The 17076-nt window shown below is 34.4% G+C and overlaps 2 protein-coding genes across 3 annotated transcripts in view; one reads left to right on the forward strand and one right to left on the reverse strand.

Moving 5' to 3' along the window:
- Positions 1-10366, forward strand: part of LOC116850908 (sorting nexin-27) — a 46751-nt gene extending 36385 nt beyond the window's left edge. For both annotated transcript variants that reach the window (XM_032829738.1, XM_032829739.1), the window contains exon 7: positions 6-10366. In XM_032829738.1, coding sequence (XP_032685629.1) covers positions 6-74 — 69 coding nt within the window. In that variant the 3' untranslated portion in view covers positions 75-10366. The remainder of the gene's footprint in view (positions 1-5) is intronic.
- Positions 6505-7101, reverse strand: LOC116850906. The gene is made up of 2 exons (XM_032829737.1): positions 6866-7101; positions 6505-6754 (listed from the first exon to the last, which is right to left on the reverse strand). The coding sequence occupies exons 1-2, from the start codon at positions 7099-7101 to the stop codon at positions 6505-6507; spliced, it is 486 nt and encodes a 161-aa protein (XP_032685628.1).
- Positions 10367-17076: the final 6710 nt, after the last annotated feature.

The raw sequence follows: 17076 nt of genomic DNA on the forward strand, positions 1-17076 counted from the left end.
TGCAGTATATGTTCCTCTCGAATTGCTTCGATCGAATAGCCGAGGAAGCAAAATGGGACGACCCAGGAGAATGACGTAATGTCCGACGCTAAGTGGCACCCGGTGTATGACGTTGAGGATGTTTCCAAACGAATATCCCCGTATTCGTCTTCGTAGTCGAAATTTTTTACTAGAGTTAGCCACTAGACCGACACGAGAGTCAACGTAGCACTTGTAGCATATCAGATTTTCTATCTGTTGGCTTCGCGGAACGTTACGTTAAGGAACACGTTAGCAACGTTACAGTGGTAGGAGTGTCTGTAAACACGTTGGCGTCGCTGGAGGTCGGTGAAGTACTCATAAGAGCGAAAGCACGGAAAAAGCGAAAGAAATATGGAGACTCGACATATATATCAACGAATGTGACACGAAAACGTTCGCAAAATGCGAGTTAGCGAAAATGAGAGAGAGAGAGAGAGAGAGAGAGAGAGAGAGAGAGAGAGAGAGAGAGAGAGAACAGATGTGATGTATAAATTTAGATCGAATTTATCATATGCCATGCTCGTCCATGACCCGCTGAGATCTGCTGTGACTTGGTTTGACCGAGTGTATAGAGAAATAAATTTCAATTTCACGCAAAGAAAAATACAGTTTTAACACTGTTCTGTTTCGTTGATGAAATGTGCGTCACTTCTTCGTTTCTTCACGAAAGGGAACGAAAATTAGGAGCGCGTATAACGCGTACAGCGCGCGCTAAGACGTAAGGCCTATATTAATAGTAGTTATTCGAAATTTACCTCAAGTGAAGATATTTTCATTTGAGTTCTGAGTTAAATGTGAGTCTTTTCAGTGGAATCGCGACTGCAAATATAATAACACGTATATCACGTGACTCAACTGAAAAACGTGAAAAATTGAAATTTAACTCCTAAGGTCCATATTAATAGTAATTATTTGAAATTCGTCTCAAGTGAAATATTCAGATTTAAATTCAAATTTAAATGAGAATTAAATGAGAATTTTTTAATTTAATCACTATAACAAATTAAGACTTGTATTAATTGCCGTTAAATTGCCTTTAAATTTATCTTAAGTGAGACACTCAGCTATAAAGAATTAGATAGGAACTTTCCAGCTGAATCACGATGACAAATACGGGGTGTATTTACCGTAACAGTATCCACTATATTTTTACCAGTTACATTTATCGGACAGAAAACAGTTCTAGATGCAATTAATTATTAAGATGTAACAAAAACTTAAAAAATCATTATTTTTTCATAAAATATCAAGATCATCTTCACTTTTTTCAAAAAAATCATATTTTTTTATTGTAGTGTTGTAAAAAAAGTTAAAATAAATTCAATAATAACTCATAATATTATTTTTATTGCTATTTCATAGCAAAAAAGAGCGCAACAAAATAATAATGTAGAATTTCAATAACATATAACACAAGCAAACATACAGAAATTTAAATCAAAGTATCCTATTGATATGACATATAAAACTCTGTTACAAAAGGCAGAGTTTTGTGTTGCAGAAAATAAATTACATTTCGAATATGTTCTGAGCACCTAACATTCTTCGTTATATTGTATTCCAAACGTTATCTTCTGTTTGTATTTTTACTGTTAAATGTTAATAAAAATAACATTGTGAGTTACTAGTGAATTTGTTTTCATCCTTTTTACTATAAAAAAAATATCTTTCCATTAAAAAAAAAAATTAAAATAACCTAATTATTAATAACCTAATAACCTAATAATTGTTTTACGAAAAGAAAACATTCGAAAATTTTATTATTGCATCTTATTTAAAAACTAATGAATTTTATCTAAAACTTTTTCCTGCCCAATTATCATAATTGATAAAAAAAATAACGAATATCCTTACGATGAATACTCTGTATAATGTCACGAATATTAAATGACTATTTGATATTAAATTTGCCTTAAGTGAGACACTCAGCTATAAATTTAGAATTAGCTATAAATTTAGAATTAGACGAATATTAAATGAGATTTGACTAAAAAATTCAAATCTAGTTCTAAGTTCTGATCTGAGTATCTCACATGAGACAAGTTTCAACGACTAATAATATGGACCTCTATGTCATATATACCGTAAGTGTCAACTGAAACATCTGACTGTGAATACAAATTCGAGTATTTCACATGAGATAAGTTATAGATAACAACTATTAATTAAAGTCTTAACTCGAGATTCGTATTAGTTATTACTACCTGAAACTCGTTTCTAGTGAGATACTCAGACTTGAATTCAGAGTCAGATGAAAGTTTTTCAGATTAATCGCAATTACAGATATAAATATCACATATATTGCTCGTCTGAAAAGCTTGTATCTAATTATGAACAAAAACCACTTGAGACAAGTTTCAATTTGTCAAACTCAAGGTGACAACTATTAATACGGATCCGTGCATCCCACGCGAGACGAGTTTCAAGTAACAACTATTGATACGGGCCAAGGGAGTTAAGTAAGTATAGAGGCGCGGGCTATTATTACGGAGAGGCACGGTCACCTGTCTATAGAAACCACCTATCCTTTGGCCTATAAGTTCTGCATAGCGTATAATTCTGTCATCAGAGCGAAATAATCGATTGGATTACGTAAACGTTCCTCCTCGTTCGCCTAATAGACCTTAAACTTCCCTTCGTTCCTCGATTTGCGTGAGTGGTACCGATCAAGCGAGCGAATCACGAGGCGAATTATGCGCCGCGATATGGACTGTTTAATATGCAGTGTATTTCGCAAATGCAGCGTGGGCTCATCGACTCGATACGCAGGGTACTTTGATGCGAGAGACCTTATCCTCGCGTATTTATAAATTAGTCTGTCCAGCTCCAAAGGATATCAGTAGCAACGGCAACGTTCGTTTCATCGCTCCGCGGTAAGCTCTATTTGTATATCTCGATATTCAAAGCTTTCAAGAAAGCGAGGAATTCGTGAATCCTCGACAATTGGATACATATCACAGTTGGTTCATCGATTTGACCTCGATGTAAACGCGATTGCGGGTATCGCTTTCTCTGTATTTAAATCGCCCTGTGTAACGAGTAGTTCCGAAAACACACTTAACTTGTCATTGGAAAGATGGAATCTGGTGATTTTTCTTCTTTTCTTTTTGTTTTGTACTTTTATAATTTTTTTTTTATTTTGTATTTTTATAATTTTTTAAACCTTGTGATATCTTTCATGATTCTGTGAAATACTGAGATTTAATAACAGAGAGCTAACAGAAAAAATCTTAAGATATAAATTATTAGTAATTTATTCAAAGATTAAAAAGAAAGAGATGAAATACGTAGGGTCTGTCAGACCTCATTTTTCGACGACGAGTTAAAATGTGACGTCTACAATGCGTTCGCACGTTTTACAATCGTAGCACTACTCTCTTAAAGTGAATCAGTGAAACATTATTGAAAGCAGTCAATATACACTAAATTTATAAAAGAAAAGGAAGAAACCTGTAAGAACCAGGCACAAATGTTGTAGTGCTATTTATATGAGAAAAAATATAATTACAATATATACGTTTCGATCCGATTTGGGTCTTCTTCAGTAAAATATATAGAAAGTAATACTAGTCAATTAAACAAAGGTTAAGTACAAAACAACAAACGCAATCAATTAACGCACGCATATACAAAAAGTTCGCAGGCAACGGATCAATATTAATGTCAAAAATAAAAAGGATCAATATTAATGTCAAAAATAAAATGGATTAATATTAATATCAAATATAAAAGTTCCCTTCCTCCAAAGTTAACGTGATGTATCTTTGATCACTAACAACGCTTAAAGACGATGCAATGTAGACTAAGGTGCAAAAAAGTTACCCCAAAATGCCAACGAGTAGAAAGATCAAAATTTTTTTTCATTTTTTTCTTCTTTATTTGAATCTGAATAATAAAGGAGAAAAAGTAAAAAAACTAACTAAGCACCGCAATATACGAAAAGAGATATCCTTTATAAATTGTAGTAATTTAAATGCCGTTAGACATAAGAAATTATATGTTTACTTGATTTTTAAACCGTCGTTGTTGATCTGACAATGTCGGAGCGAATACTCTGAAGTGATATAATCAAACCCGTGTTGTAACACTGAAAATCTCTAATAAGAGTTCGCGAAGTCAGGGAAAAACGCAAGATACATAACATTAAAATTTAAATTTATTAAGAATATCCGAGTACCGCTGACCAGAAGACTCTTTGTTAATTTGATTTTTAAAATCTTTTTCCTTTTGTTTCTATATATATAAAATTTCTGAAATCAAACGTTTAAAATAGGAAAATTCAATATCAAGAATTTCTACGTTATCCCAATCAAAATCATGATTGTAGCAATTTGGTGTGCTTTGACTACCTGAAGTAATGGTGAGTTATTCATTAGTGGCCTAGGGTGTTCGGAAATTCTTGTCTTTAAAAGTATGCTAGTTTGATCCACGTATGATATATCGCAAAATATATACAATTTAACTTGTAGACAACATTATTTTGCATCGTCTTTTGCAGAGAATTCTTGTGCATTTTGATAAAATGATAAAGTTTAACTAGAGCTTTAAAGGCTAATTTTATATTTTCAGTATTAATCAAAGATTTAAAATTTTCAGAAATTCCACCTAAATAGGGAATGATGAAGAAAGAGAGTTTATGATTGTTATAGTCTCCACTATTAGTCTCTAAAATATCGGAAACTTTTTTGAAAAGAAAAGTAAGACCGCGTTAACTTTGGATGCACACAAGGATGCACGGCGTTAACTTTGGAGAAGGGGTGCTTTTATATTTTTGACATTAATATTGATCCATTGCCAGCGAACTTTTTGTATATGCGTGCGTTAATTGATTGCGTGTTTTGTTTTGTACTTAACCTCTGTATAATTGCCTGGTATTACTTTCTATATATTTTACTAAAGAGGACCCAAATCGAAACGTATATATTGTAATTATATTCTTTCTCATATAAAAAACACGACAACATCTGTGCCTGATTCTTATAGATTCCTTTCTTTTCTTTTTTAAACTGATTTATCTTAGAGCCGATTTTCTCTTTAACTTGTTACTGTTTATTTATTGTTTGTCACGTGAGCGACAGAATGCGTGTTTTCATCCCACGTTTCCTTTCTTTTTTCAATTTTATCTATTTCCTGTTTGATCCTTCCACTCATACAATCTTAAATTATTGGTCAATTTGCAAATAAGGTTGACAAAAACTAGAATTCATTTACGTTTTTTAAAGAAATGTTTAATACATGACACTATTCCTCCACATTTGCGTTTTTGACACGTTCAGATTTGATATTCTTTAATGATTGTTCAACTAGAAGACTCCATATATTGAATCGCAATTTTGTCTTCAAAGTTTTAAAAACAGAAATAACAAACGGTTATAAATTGTTAGAACATCTGTGTATTAGCTCCCGTAACCTTTTATGTAAACTTTAAATATCTCTACCGCTTTACATCAGGAAAGAATTTTGTTATTCAGTCTGCTTGTTTGACTTGAATCTACAATACTGAAGTGACTAGATTACATAAAAAATTTGAAAATTTACTCATGCTTGAACGCAATCATAATTTTAATAGATAGATAATGTCTTTATTGATCCCCAACGGGGTTACAATTCTCTACTCATCTTACAACTCTTCCTTCCTACCCGCCACACACACACACACACTTCTCCCTATTTGTCCTTTCCACCATCTTCTTATATCTTAAAACTACTTATAACTATCTTAATCTTAACTTATCCACTAAACGCCTTATACTACGCGTCCCGTGCCCACCCACTTCCGTTCGGTCCTTCCGTTTCCCCTCTCTCTCTCTCTCCCTCTCCCCCTTTCCTCCTCTCTCCCTTCTTCTTTCTCTTTCTCCCCTTTTCCTCCTTCCCTTTTTCACTCCCACCCTCTCTCTCTCTTTACCACTCTGTCCCACTCCCCACCCCTCAATCCACATCACCCACCCCTGCTCTTGCCCTCTCTAACCTCTTTATCCACTCCTCCCCCTCACCCTCCTCTCCCAATATGTTCTGTATCACCTCTTGTGAACTAATCATCTCTTCCTCTCCCTCATCCCACACTGCTTCCACATGTTCCCATATTAACTTATCATATAACCATATTCTCCTTTTCCAATCTCTCCACCAAATTCTTTTCCCAATTCCCCATATTTCCCTCATTACCAGTGCTGCTTTTTTCGTCCTTTCCCTTATATGTGCTTCTTGCCCTCCATTCCTTTGCATCGTGTAACCCAAGTATCTATACTCTTTTACTTCCTCCAGTCTTTTCCCCTTCCTCCTCCCTCCACCTTTCCCAAATCTCAATACTTTTGTTTCTTCCGTGTTAACTTCCAACCCCTTCCTCTCCACGTATCTCTCCATTCTTGCTAACACTTTTCCTCCATCATCCGCGTAAGGCAGTGAGTACGTTTTTTTCCTCCCAATCTTACACCTCCCCATCCCCTCTTAATCAAATCCTCCTCCAAGTCTGCTATTAAAATATTAAATAGAATCGGGGCTCAAGGAACACCCTTGTCCTAGCCCCCTCTCCATCCAAAACTCTTCTCCAACCCTCTCCTCCACTTTCACTCTGCTTTTTGTTTCCCACAACATCTCCACTCTTAGTATTAAACCCTTCCTCACTCCTCGCCCCCTCATCGCCCTTATCAACTCTCTCCTGTCCACCGAGTCGAACGCCGCCTTAAAATCTATAAACACCACTATAATCTTATCTCCTTTCTTCCTCAATTGTCTATTTGTCAAGTAATTTAAAACACATATCAAATCCATCGTCCCCATTCCTCTTCTAAAACCTGCCTACCCTTCCGATAATAAATCCTTTCTCTCCACTTCCCCCCTTAACCTCTCCGCCAATACTGCCGCATAGATTTTATATAATGATGGCATCACCGTTATTCCCTTGTATTCTTCTACTTTGTCCCCTGTTTCTTTCTTCACTACTGGAACTATAATACCTTCCTTCCATTCCTCCGGCCAACTTTCTCCCTTCCATACCCTCCCACATATTTCACATGCCCATTTTACCATTTCCTCTTCTGCATATTTCCATACTTTATTCGGAATCTTATCTATTCCCATTGCTTTCTCTGCTTTCAGATTCTTTATCACCCTCTTCACCTCCTCCCATTTCAGATCCACTTCCTCCCCCTCCTCTCTCGCTCTTACACTCCCTGTCACCCCTCTCTCCTCCTCTCTCCCTCCACACCTCCCATTAATTTCATAAAATGATCTGATGAGGACATCGTGATTTGATTAGTAACAATTCCGCGAATCTTATTAAACGTTTTTTAAGTAATTCTACTCGTTATTCTGAGACACATAATACCATTATTAAATATTACTACTTTATGAAAAGGTTTGTTAAACAAAACTCTGATATTATTTTTACCAGAGCGGACAAAGGAAATATTACCGTTGCCTTGAATAAAGAGGTTTACCTAGAAAAAATGATGCTACTTCTTAATGACAACAACTTACATTAGAGTTGACCACGATCCTACTGACAAATTGACAAATGATCTGCACAATATTTTTACTAGATGGAAATCCATGTCGTTTATTAAAACTTCTACGTATAAATCTTTAAATTGCACTAATGGCGTTTTATGGATTACCCAAAATCCATAAATCCGAATCCATAATCCATAATCCGAATTGTCCATTACGTATCATTATCTCTTCCATTAATAGTCCGTTGTATTAGTAGTCTATCGTTATTTTTACATGAAATTATTTATAAAAGTATTCCACCGCCTGATTGAAGAATTCTTAACAGCTTAGAATTTATTTCCAAATTTTCAGTCAGTTAAGATTGAAACACATTATAATCTATTCTCTTTGGATGCTGTCTCATTGTTTACAAACATACCTACAAACTTGGCTATTGTGGGTCTTAGACATCGTTGGGCTTTTATTGAGAAATATATAAAAATTCCGAGAGAGTTCTGCGGTTTCGTTTGTTCTGAATTCTACATTTTTTAAATTTAATTACACAATTTTTAAGTAAACTTTCGGTAGTCCTATGGGGTCTCCATTGCTTTTTATCGTTGCAGACATAGTCTTGCATGATTTGGAGATCAAGGCACTTAATAGGATTCCTATATCCCTTCCGTTTCTCACCAGATACGTTCATGATATCTGTTTGGTTTCTCCTCCTCAATTCATTGAGTCAATTCTAGACATTTTTAATTCTTATCATCAAAGGTTACAATTTACTGTGGAAAAATCAACCAATGGTTGCCTCAGTTTTTTAGACATTACGATGACTATTTCTAATGGAGGTTTGACATTTGACTAATTCCATAAATCAACTTTTTCAGAGAGATTCCTCAATTTTCACTTATTCCATTCTTTATGTCATAAGATAGGCATCATTTACGGTTTAATTGATAGAGCCTTTCTTTTGAGCCACCCTAAGCACCACGGTAAGAATATTAAGTTTGTCATTAATACTTTATTAAATAATGGCTATTTGTTAGATAGCTTAGTTAGATAGATTTGCTATTTAAGTCTGTTAAACGCTGTCTTCCTCTTACTACTACTACTAAAAAAGTACTCTACTTAGTCTACTTAGTCTAAGTCGTCTACTTTTCAAAAAAGTTTCCGATATTTTAGGGACTAATAGTGGAGATTATAACAATCATAAACTCTTTCTTCATCATTCCCTATTTAGGTGGAATTTCTGAAAATTTTAAATCTTTGATTGATACTGAAAATATAAAATTAGCCTTTAAAGGCCTAGTTAAACTTTATTATTTTATCAAAGTGCATAAGGATTCTCTGCAGAAGACGATGCAAAATAATGTCTACAAGTTAAATTGTATATATTTTGCGATATGTCATACGTGGATCAAACTAGCATATTTTTAAAGATAAGAATTTCCGAACACCGTAGGCCACTAGTGAATAACTCACCATTACTTTCAATAGACAAAGCACACCAAATTGATTACAATCATGATTTTGATTGGAATAACGTAGAAATTCTTGATATTGAATTTTCCTATTTTAAACGTTTGATTTCAGAAATTTTATATATATATATAGAAATAAAAGGAAAAAGATTTTAAAAATCAAATTAACACAGAGTCTTTTGGTCAGCGGTACTCGGATATTCTTAATAAATTTAAATTTTAATATTATGTATTATGCGTTTTTCCCTGACTTCGCGAACTCTTATTAGAAATTTTCAGTGTTACAACACGGGTTTGATTATATCACTTCAGAGTATTCGCTCCGACATTGTCAGATCAACAACGACGGTTTAAAAATCAAGTAAACATATAATTTCTTATGTCTAACGGCATTTAAATTACTACAATTTATAAAGGATATCTCTCTTCGTATATTGCGGTGCTTAGTTAGTTTTTTTACTTTTTCTCCTTTATTATTCAGATTCAAATAAAGAACAAAAAAATGAAAAAAAAATTTTGATTTTTCTACTCGTTGGCATTTTGGGGTAACTTTTTTGCACCTTAGTCTACACTGCATCATCTTTAAGCGTTGTTAGTGATCAAGGATGCATCATGTGGAGGAGGGGAACTTTTATATTTCACATTAATATTAATCCATTTTATTTTTGACATTAATATTAATTTGTTGCCAGCGAACTTTTTGTATATACGTGCGTTAATTGATTGCGTTTGTTGTTTTGTACTTAACCTTTATATAATTGACTAGTATTACTTTCTATATATTTTATTCAAGAGGACCCAAATCGGATTGAAATGTATATATTGTAATTATATTTTTTCTCATATAAATAGCACTACAACATCTGTGTCTGGCTCTTATAGGAGCGCCTTTCTTTTTTTTTAAACTGATTTATCTTAGAGCCGAATTTCTCTTTAACTTATTATTTGTTAACTTGTTTATTTAATATACACTAATTTGTAATGAATATACACTGATTCGCAATTATAGTATACTACTGAAATTATTCAGTTATATTTATAACTGATATTAGTGACTATTTAATTTATTTTAAGATAATAAATTATGAATCGATTATGTATCCGTTTCCTTCGCGTAAATTCGTGAGAAATGAAAGTTTCATTAGTGAGTTCAATGAAATTTTTCATTTTTTATGAGTTTACACGAAGGAACTGAGCACATAGTCGATTCGTAGACTAGTGCTATGACTTTAAGACGTGCGATCGCATTATATACAATCTTTTACGACGTTCGCACATGGATTGCCGTAACTGTAGATGTAAAGTGTAAACTTAAGCTAAAAGTCTAATTGAGATATTACTTTCGGATTTTTTTAATTAAAAAAAGATCAACGTTATTGTATAAGTTCGACCTGAGTAACTAGGATTTTAATCAAATGAATCTTAGCTATCTTTGCATATGATTGGATTTACTGGCAGTTCTATCTCCTGCTAAGGCACAAAATTATGGCAAATCCTGATTGGTCCTTCAACTAAAGTTTACATCTTATGTCTGTGATTACGGTAATTCATGTATCAAAGCCCTTAACGCCGCTAGGGCTGGCTCTACATGCCGATATCAGTCCTCTACACATTCCTGTATACCTCGTTGACGCGTATAAGATACTATTGTTAATAAAAACGAAGGAGCAAATTGTAAATATATCGATGTTATGAACGTACTCTTCGAGACAGAACCTAGTCACCTCGTTAAGTCGAGCATCATGGGAGATGAATAATCATTGGACGCGTCTTGCTCCGCGAGAGCAGCGATTTATGAATCATTACGCGAGCCGTGCGCGTCGATTACGAGTGTGTGCAGAGGATTGTCCAGCAGGAGCCGCGAATAAACCGTCTTCGGACTCGGTGTTCTCGGTTGAAACTTCATCGGGCTACTCTCCCCGTCATGATAAATAAATTTACGAAGATATAGTGTGCGACACTACATATAGAGAAGGCGTGCGGCATTAAAATGTTCGCAACATCCGTATAAATATATACATACACACGTATGCTTGTGACGCGTGAACTGTGTACAGAATTTAATAGGGGAGGAGGGGGATCGCAGGAAGATTTCGAACAATAACGTAATAATCTTGCATGGCACGACGTGAAGCGGTCTTTCTTCTATTATTTTAAGCAAATAATACTCATTAATAACGGGGACGTAACGATTACAAGCAAGTAAGAAACATATACGAGTAGTAATGTTTAGCAGCACTATTCGGAATCGGCGGATCCCCCGCGATATCACGCGTGCCGATTCGCTCGGCGGACTCGCGAGTCAGAGGCGAATAATTCGCGAGCGAGTTCTCCTCGCACGTTATGCCCGTTTACGCACGATCAGCACGTTTGAGTTTCTCTCTATTTTTCGTTCCTACAAACATTCTGCCCTTTGCCGCCGCGGTGGCTTAAAACCCGCCCGCGTTCTGAAAGATCCGCTTGATTTTAGCTACGAACAATTCCAGTATAAAAGTTGATATAAATAGGAAGATAGATTGTATAATTATCTCGTTAACGTTTTTAAACTTTATTCAGTGGCGTATCGAGTGGCGACGTGTGGCGAATGCGCGTGACTGTACAAGAATCTAATGATGTGAAATTATATATAAATATATATATATAGTATATATAGATTATATATATATATATATATGCTCATACACAGAGAGCATAATTATAATACTGTTATAATGGTAATAGAAATATAGTACACAGTGTAAAATTATAAACGAAAACGCGCGTGCGCGAGTATATATGGGTGAATATACGCTGGGGCAGGTATTATGATACTTTTCGCAAAAGTTTTCAATCCAAATAATTACATTTACCCTGAAAAACACGTTAGAATTTAGAACTCCCGAGCATTCGACTATTTAAGAATCTGATTAAAAATCTGGAAATAAATTCTGATCTGAAAAAATGAAAACCGTAATATTTGCGAATGACTTGAATAATTCGAATTATTGGATTCAAGTTCAAGGTTTAAGAAGAGATTTGGGTCCAGAACCAAAGTCCAATCCGAAGTTGAATTCGAAAGAGAAAATAAATCAGATAAATAAAAAAGTGATCAACTTAATAACAGAATTATACGAAGTAATTATTGTTATTCTGTGTACCGTATATATCTCTGTTCTTTTTCTTTTTCAAAAAAGGAATTTTCCCCTAATTAATGAATAAATTAATTTTCAATTGATACTCAACACTGCCGGGCGAATATTAAAGCCCTGATAGAAATCTGAGGAGTAATTCAACGATTTCGTTAGAAAACATTCCCGAATTGTTTCATAATACCTGTCCAGTTCTATCGATCGATAGATGATGTGATACATTTGCGCGTACACAAACATATTTGATTGAATGTGCGATACAATTGTAAGAATGCCTTTCGATGATCGTTTCATCGAGAGAAAAAGAGAGAGAGAGAAAAAGAAGGGAAGGGGAAAAGTCTACCTAGAAAGTTGTGCAAAATGATCTGTGAGTGTAGTTAGCAATATGCGCGTGCCAGACATACACACACATATACATAACACAACATAACACACATACAAACACATGAAGCACCAGTGATGAATAAACGATCTTTGAGCAATGAACATCCTCCCGTTGAAGAATGTATAATAATTGAGAAACTCCGTATAATCTCTTGAATGAATCTTATTAGTTGATAATTGTATTGTTAGTTGCAGCGTGTGTGCGTGTAACGCGAAATGTGAAGGTCCTGTTCGTTGTTTTGCATTACCGACGACGGAAGAATTCGAGGTTTATATAATCCTTTGCGATGTATTATTTTATGGATTATGCCGAGTAATTGCGAATGATTTATTTCCGAATTGCGATGCGGGAGGGAGTCCGTGGCGCCGCGTCTTGGATGTCTGGAGGATGGCAATAATATTCGCGAAGAAGCGTCGTCGCATAATCGTCTCGGTGGTAAATATTTTTGGAGGATCGCGTGCGGTGTATGTCACAGAAGATACGTCCAAGCCGCATTACGAGACAATTCTGAGATGCGAATAAACTGAAAATGATGGTTGGGTCGGTGATACTTCGTCCAGTTTCGTGAAATTATTTTCTTGTTTTGCAGTATTTAAATCGCAACTCGCGCGGTGATCTTTTTACGGTAGTATTATTCTAGTGTGTCGTTCTCGTCACGAGGTAACGTTTGATCGAACATTTTGCAGCTTATTTATTCGGTGAGTTTGTGTGTATCGTTCGAGACCTCAACAAACTCAACACGCCTGTGAAAAACGAGAAAAACAAAATGTGATTTAAGTGAAATTATTCGTTTATTTGATTGATTAACGAGCCAACAAAGTCTGTCAGGCCGCGAGTGTGTGACAAATTAGATAGTATAATTTAATTATTGTTATTGCGAGACCATATCATTACGGTTAACTCTTTAGGCGTTAATTAAAATATTATGTATAATCGTAGTACGTAATAACAGATGCTCCAATTTATCATATAATATCAGTTCGCGTACTTTCGCTGTAAAACTAGTATTACGAATTAGCAAAAAGATATTATTCGATTTCTTTGTGAGAGGAAGGGAGTGTGGCAGGGAGGGAGAGAGAAAAGGAAAGCCATCTTATTGAAAGACGGATAATAAAAATAGAAGAAATGAGATCTTGTGTTCTTTCTTTCCATTCTTCTCTCTTTTCACAAAATACTGTGTCCAAAAAGTAAGACCAGTTTTCAATTTAAATCGTGCGGGTAAACCGTACATCATAAATATTTTTTTTCTAAGTTGGCAGCATTGTGACAGACATCTGTGACAAATTTCATGTCAAAACATTCATTACTTTTTGCTTTACGCTTGGTTTTGTACGACGCTAAAAGTGCATTCGGCGATTTTTACAATGTCTAATTATATTGAGCAAAGAAGTTGCATTAAATTTTGTTTGCGGAATGAAATTTCGGGTGCAGAAACGTTCAGGATGTTGCAGAAAGCCTTCGGGGACCATGCTTTGTCGGAAAGGAATGTTTACAAGTGGTATAAACAGTTCAAAGAAGGTCGTGAAAGTGTCGAAAATCAAGGTCATGTTGACAATTTTCATCGATTATTGTGGTGTTGTCCATTCAGAATTCCTTCCACCCGGCCAAACCGTCAACAAAGAGTATTATTTGAGTGTTATGCGTCGTTTGCGTGAAGTTATTCGCAAGAAGAAGTCAGAATTGTAGGTAGACAATGCTTGGTTTTTGCATCACGATAATGCACCTTCTCACACTGCACTCGTTCTTCGTGACTTTTTCGCCAAAAATTCGATCCATATCGTTCCACAACCACTATATTCGCCTGATTTAGCACCGTGTGACTTCTGGCTATTCCCGAAACTCAAAAGACCACTGCGGGGAAATCGTTTTGAGACGATAGAAGAGATACAACGTGAATCGCTACGCGCTCTGAAAGCCATCCCGGAAGGCGACTTTAATTCTTGTTTCGAGGATTGGAAAATACGTTGGCATAAGTGTATTGTGTCGGGAGGGGATTACTTTGAAGGCGACGAAATAGATTTGGAAGAATAAATAAATATTTTTTGAAATAAATAAAAACTGGTTTTACTTTTTGGACACAGTAGTATATTATCTCTCTTGCGCTGTGACCATAACTACAATATTTATCGATACTTAGATGATCATTTCAATGATGAAATAGAATCATTTTTATTTAGATAAAAAAATATAAAGTATATTTATCTTTATCTTAGGCGAGAAAAATGTGTCATCTTACACGCAGAAAACATTAGAAAATTAGAAAATATTAAAAAACACGAGAAAATGTGTTATTTTTACCTTACAAGGAAACCCACACAAATGTCCGCCACCGATTTTCATAAACTTGTAATATGTTGTATTTTAGATCAAAATAGCAGATACGTTTTTTATTATATATTCCCTTTTGGAAGTTTAAAGGGTGAAATACCTCTTTGAAGAAAATCGATTTTTCTCATTCGAAGGGAATATAATGAAAACTATAAAAGATAGAAAAATATATTTTGAATAAAAGTTGGTTGATTTGAAGAATACTTTACAAAAATTATTTTAATAATTATAATAAGAAGAAGTAATGGGGGAAATATTAATAAAAAAATTTTTACTCTATCAATCAGTGCTCAATGGTGCAACTAAACTCTATGAATCTCTCGACCATAACTTTCGTTCTACAGACCACAACAGAAAGACAACAATATTCCTATGGTTGAGGTAACTATGTATGTACAAGAATGTACTAACTGAACATTATCAAAAGAAGAATGGTTGAGAACTGTATAGATAGGCATGTAATAACACTAATTTTTAATGCCATATCCATTTCACTTGAAATCACATAAATTTTCTTTCTAACTACAGAATATATAAATATAGTGACTATAATAATTTTCTCCATGTATCTATAAATTATCTAAGATGACGTTATGTGTTATGCAAAAATCTGTTTTGCCGGTCTAAATTATCAAGAAGTTAATTTTAGTTAGTGTACATATACATACGAATATGTTAGAATCCAATAAATTCAAAACGAAACAAACCAGAACATTGCTTTTGAATTGTATACTCGAGTGCATCGAAATCTTTACATGCAGGAAATTTTGATTTAGATGAGCTCAATGTCAGATAGAAGAAGAATGCGTTATAGAAGAATGGAGCGAAGAAGCGATTTTGTTTACAAGAAATCTTCCGATAGCATCCGAATCTCTGTATTTCGGTTATCTATTTACGGATAAAGAGAGTGGAAGAGTATTTGATGCCGCACTCACTAACATTTTGTCAAAATTCCCTACTTCTGAAAGTAAAAATGAAGATTTCGATGTGTATATAAAATTTCCCAGATAGCACAGAGAATTCAAAAAGAATTCATTAGACATGCCATTTTTATGTTACCAATTCTTTTTCAAATACAAGGAAAATTTTTTTGTATTTGAAAAAAACTTATTAAAATTGGTAACATAAATATGAATTCTTTTAGGATTATCTTTGCTATTTGGGTTTAATATAGGAAATTATTACTTATTTTTTAATATTTTATGTATATACATTTGATATAATTTCATATTTATAAGATCTTTCGTTTAAAAAATGACGTATATTATTTTGACGTCGTCTTGACACTTAATCTTTGAAGGTATACAGCAGACCTACGAGGTACTATCATTTGACTCTTTGTATATGCAACTCCTTGTTGCTCGGAAATATCAAAATTTCAACACAGAATCCGAATCAATGGCTGCGTTCAGCAGAGAAAGTTGCTTTGCAACTATTGTAAAATTTGTGAATCTGATTGGAGTATGCTCTTAATTTTGGTTGAATCCAAAAGCATTTACCAATCAGATTCACGAATTTTACAGCAATTGCAAAACAGCTTTCTCTGCTGAAGGCAGCCAATAACTTTCGACATTAACGACGTCGAAATGAAGTCGACGAATTTTAGCTGGGTAATACAACTCGACTTTCCGTAATCTTCCGTAACTTAGTAGCGAATGTATCAAAGTGAACCTCAGTGGTCTTATAACGATACATCCGTCACAATACAATTATTACGTAACGCGGTAATCTAAAATGTATCCAGTGACGTAACGCGCTCGCGCGCTCATGTAAATGCCGAGTCTCTGCGCGGATTAACGCGGTCGCTTTGCCGCGATGCTTTGTAGGCGAGATGGAAAACGAGAAACTCCAATCGGGCTCAGTCGAGTCGTCGCACCTTTCTTCTCTGTTAACTCACGTGTCACGTTCCGAGAAAATTATTCGCGCGTAAGAAATCGGACAGACGCACGAGTTGACAGCAAGACGACGAGACTGTAATTCGCGTCGCTGTAATAATTCACAAATACTACATTGAAAGAAAGAAATACCTGAAAGATAAAAATATACTTATTCGGTGGATACTGATAAAATATTTAATTAAATTTAGATTCTCTTATTTAAATAGATTTAGCAATCTTTTTCATGAAAAGCTTCGGTTTTAAGAGAATATATATTTTCTCATTTGAAGAAAAATTTTTCATTTCATTTGAAAAAAATGTTGGTGTAAAAATATATATATTTAATTTGTAGATATTATCTCAACGTAAAAAAACATATATATATATATATATATATATATATATATATATATATATATATA

Source organism: Odontomachus brunneus, unplaced genomic scaffold, assembly GCF_010583005.1.
Source record: "Odontomachus brunneus isolate Ranch 3 - 2012 unplaced genomic scaffold, Obru_v1 Obru_scaffold_159, whole genome shotgun sequence".
Lineage (NCBI taxonomy): Eukaryota > Metazoa > Arthropoda > Insecta > Hymenoptera > Formicidae > Odontomachus > Odontomachus brunneus.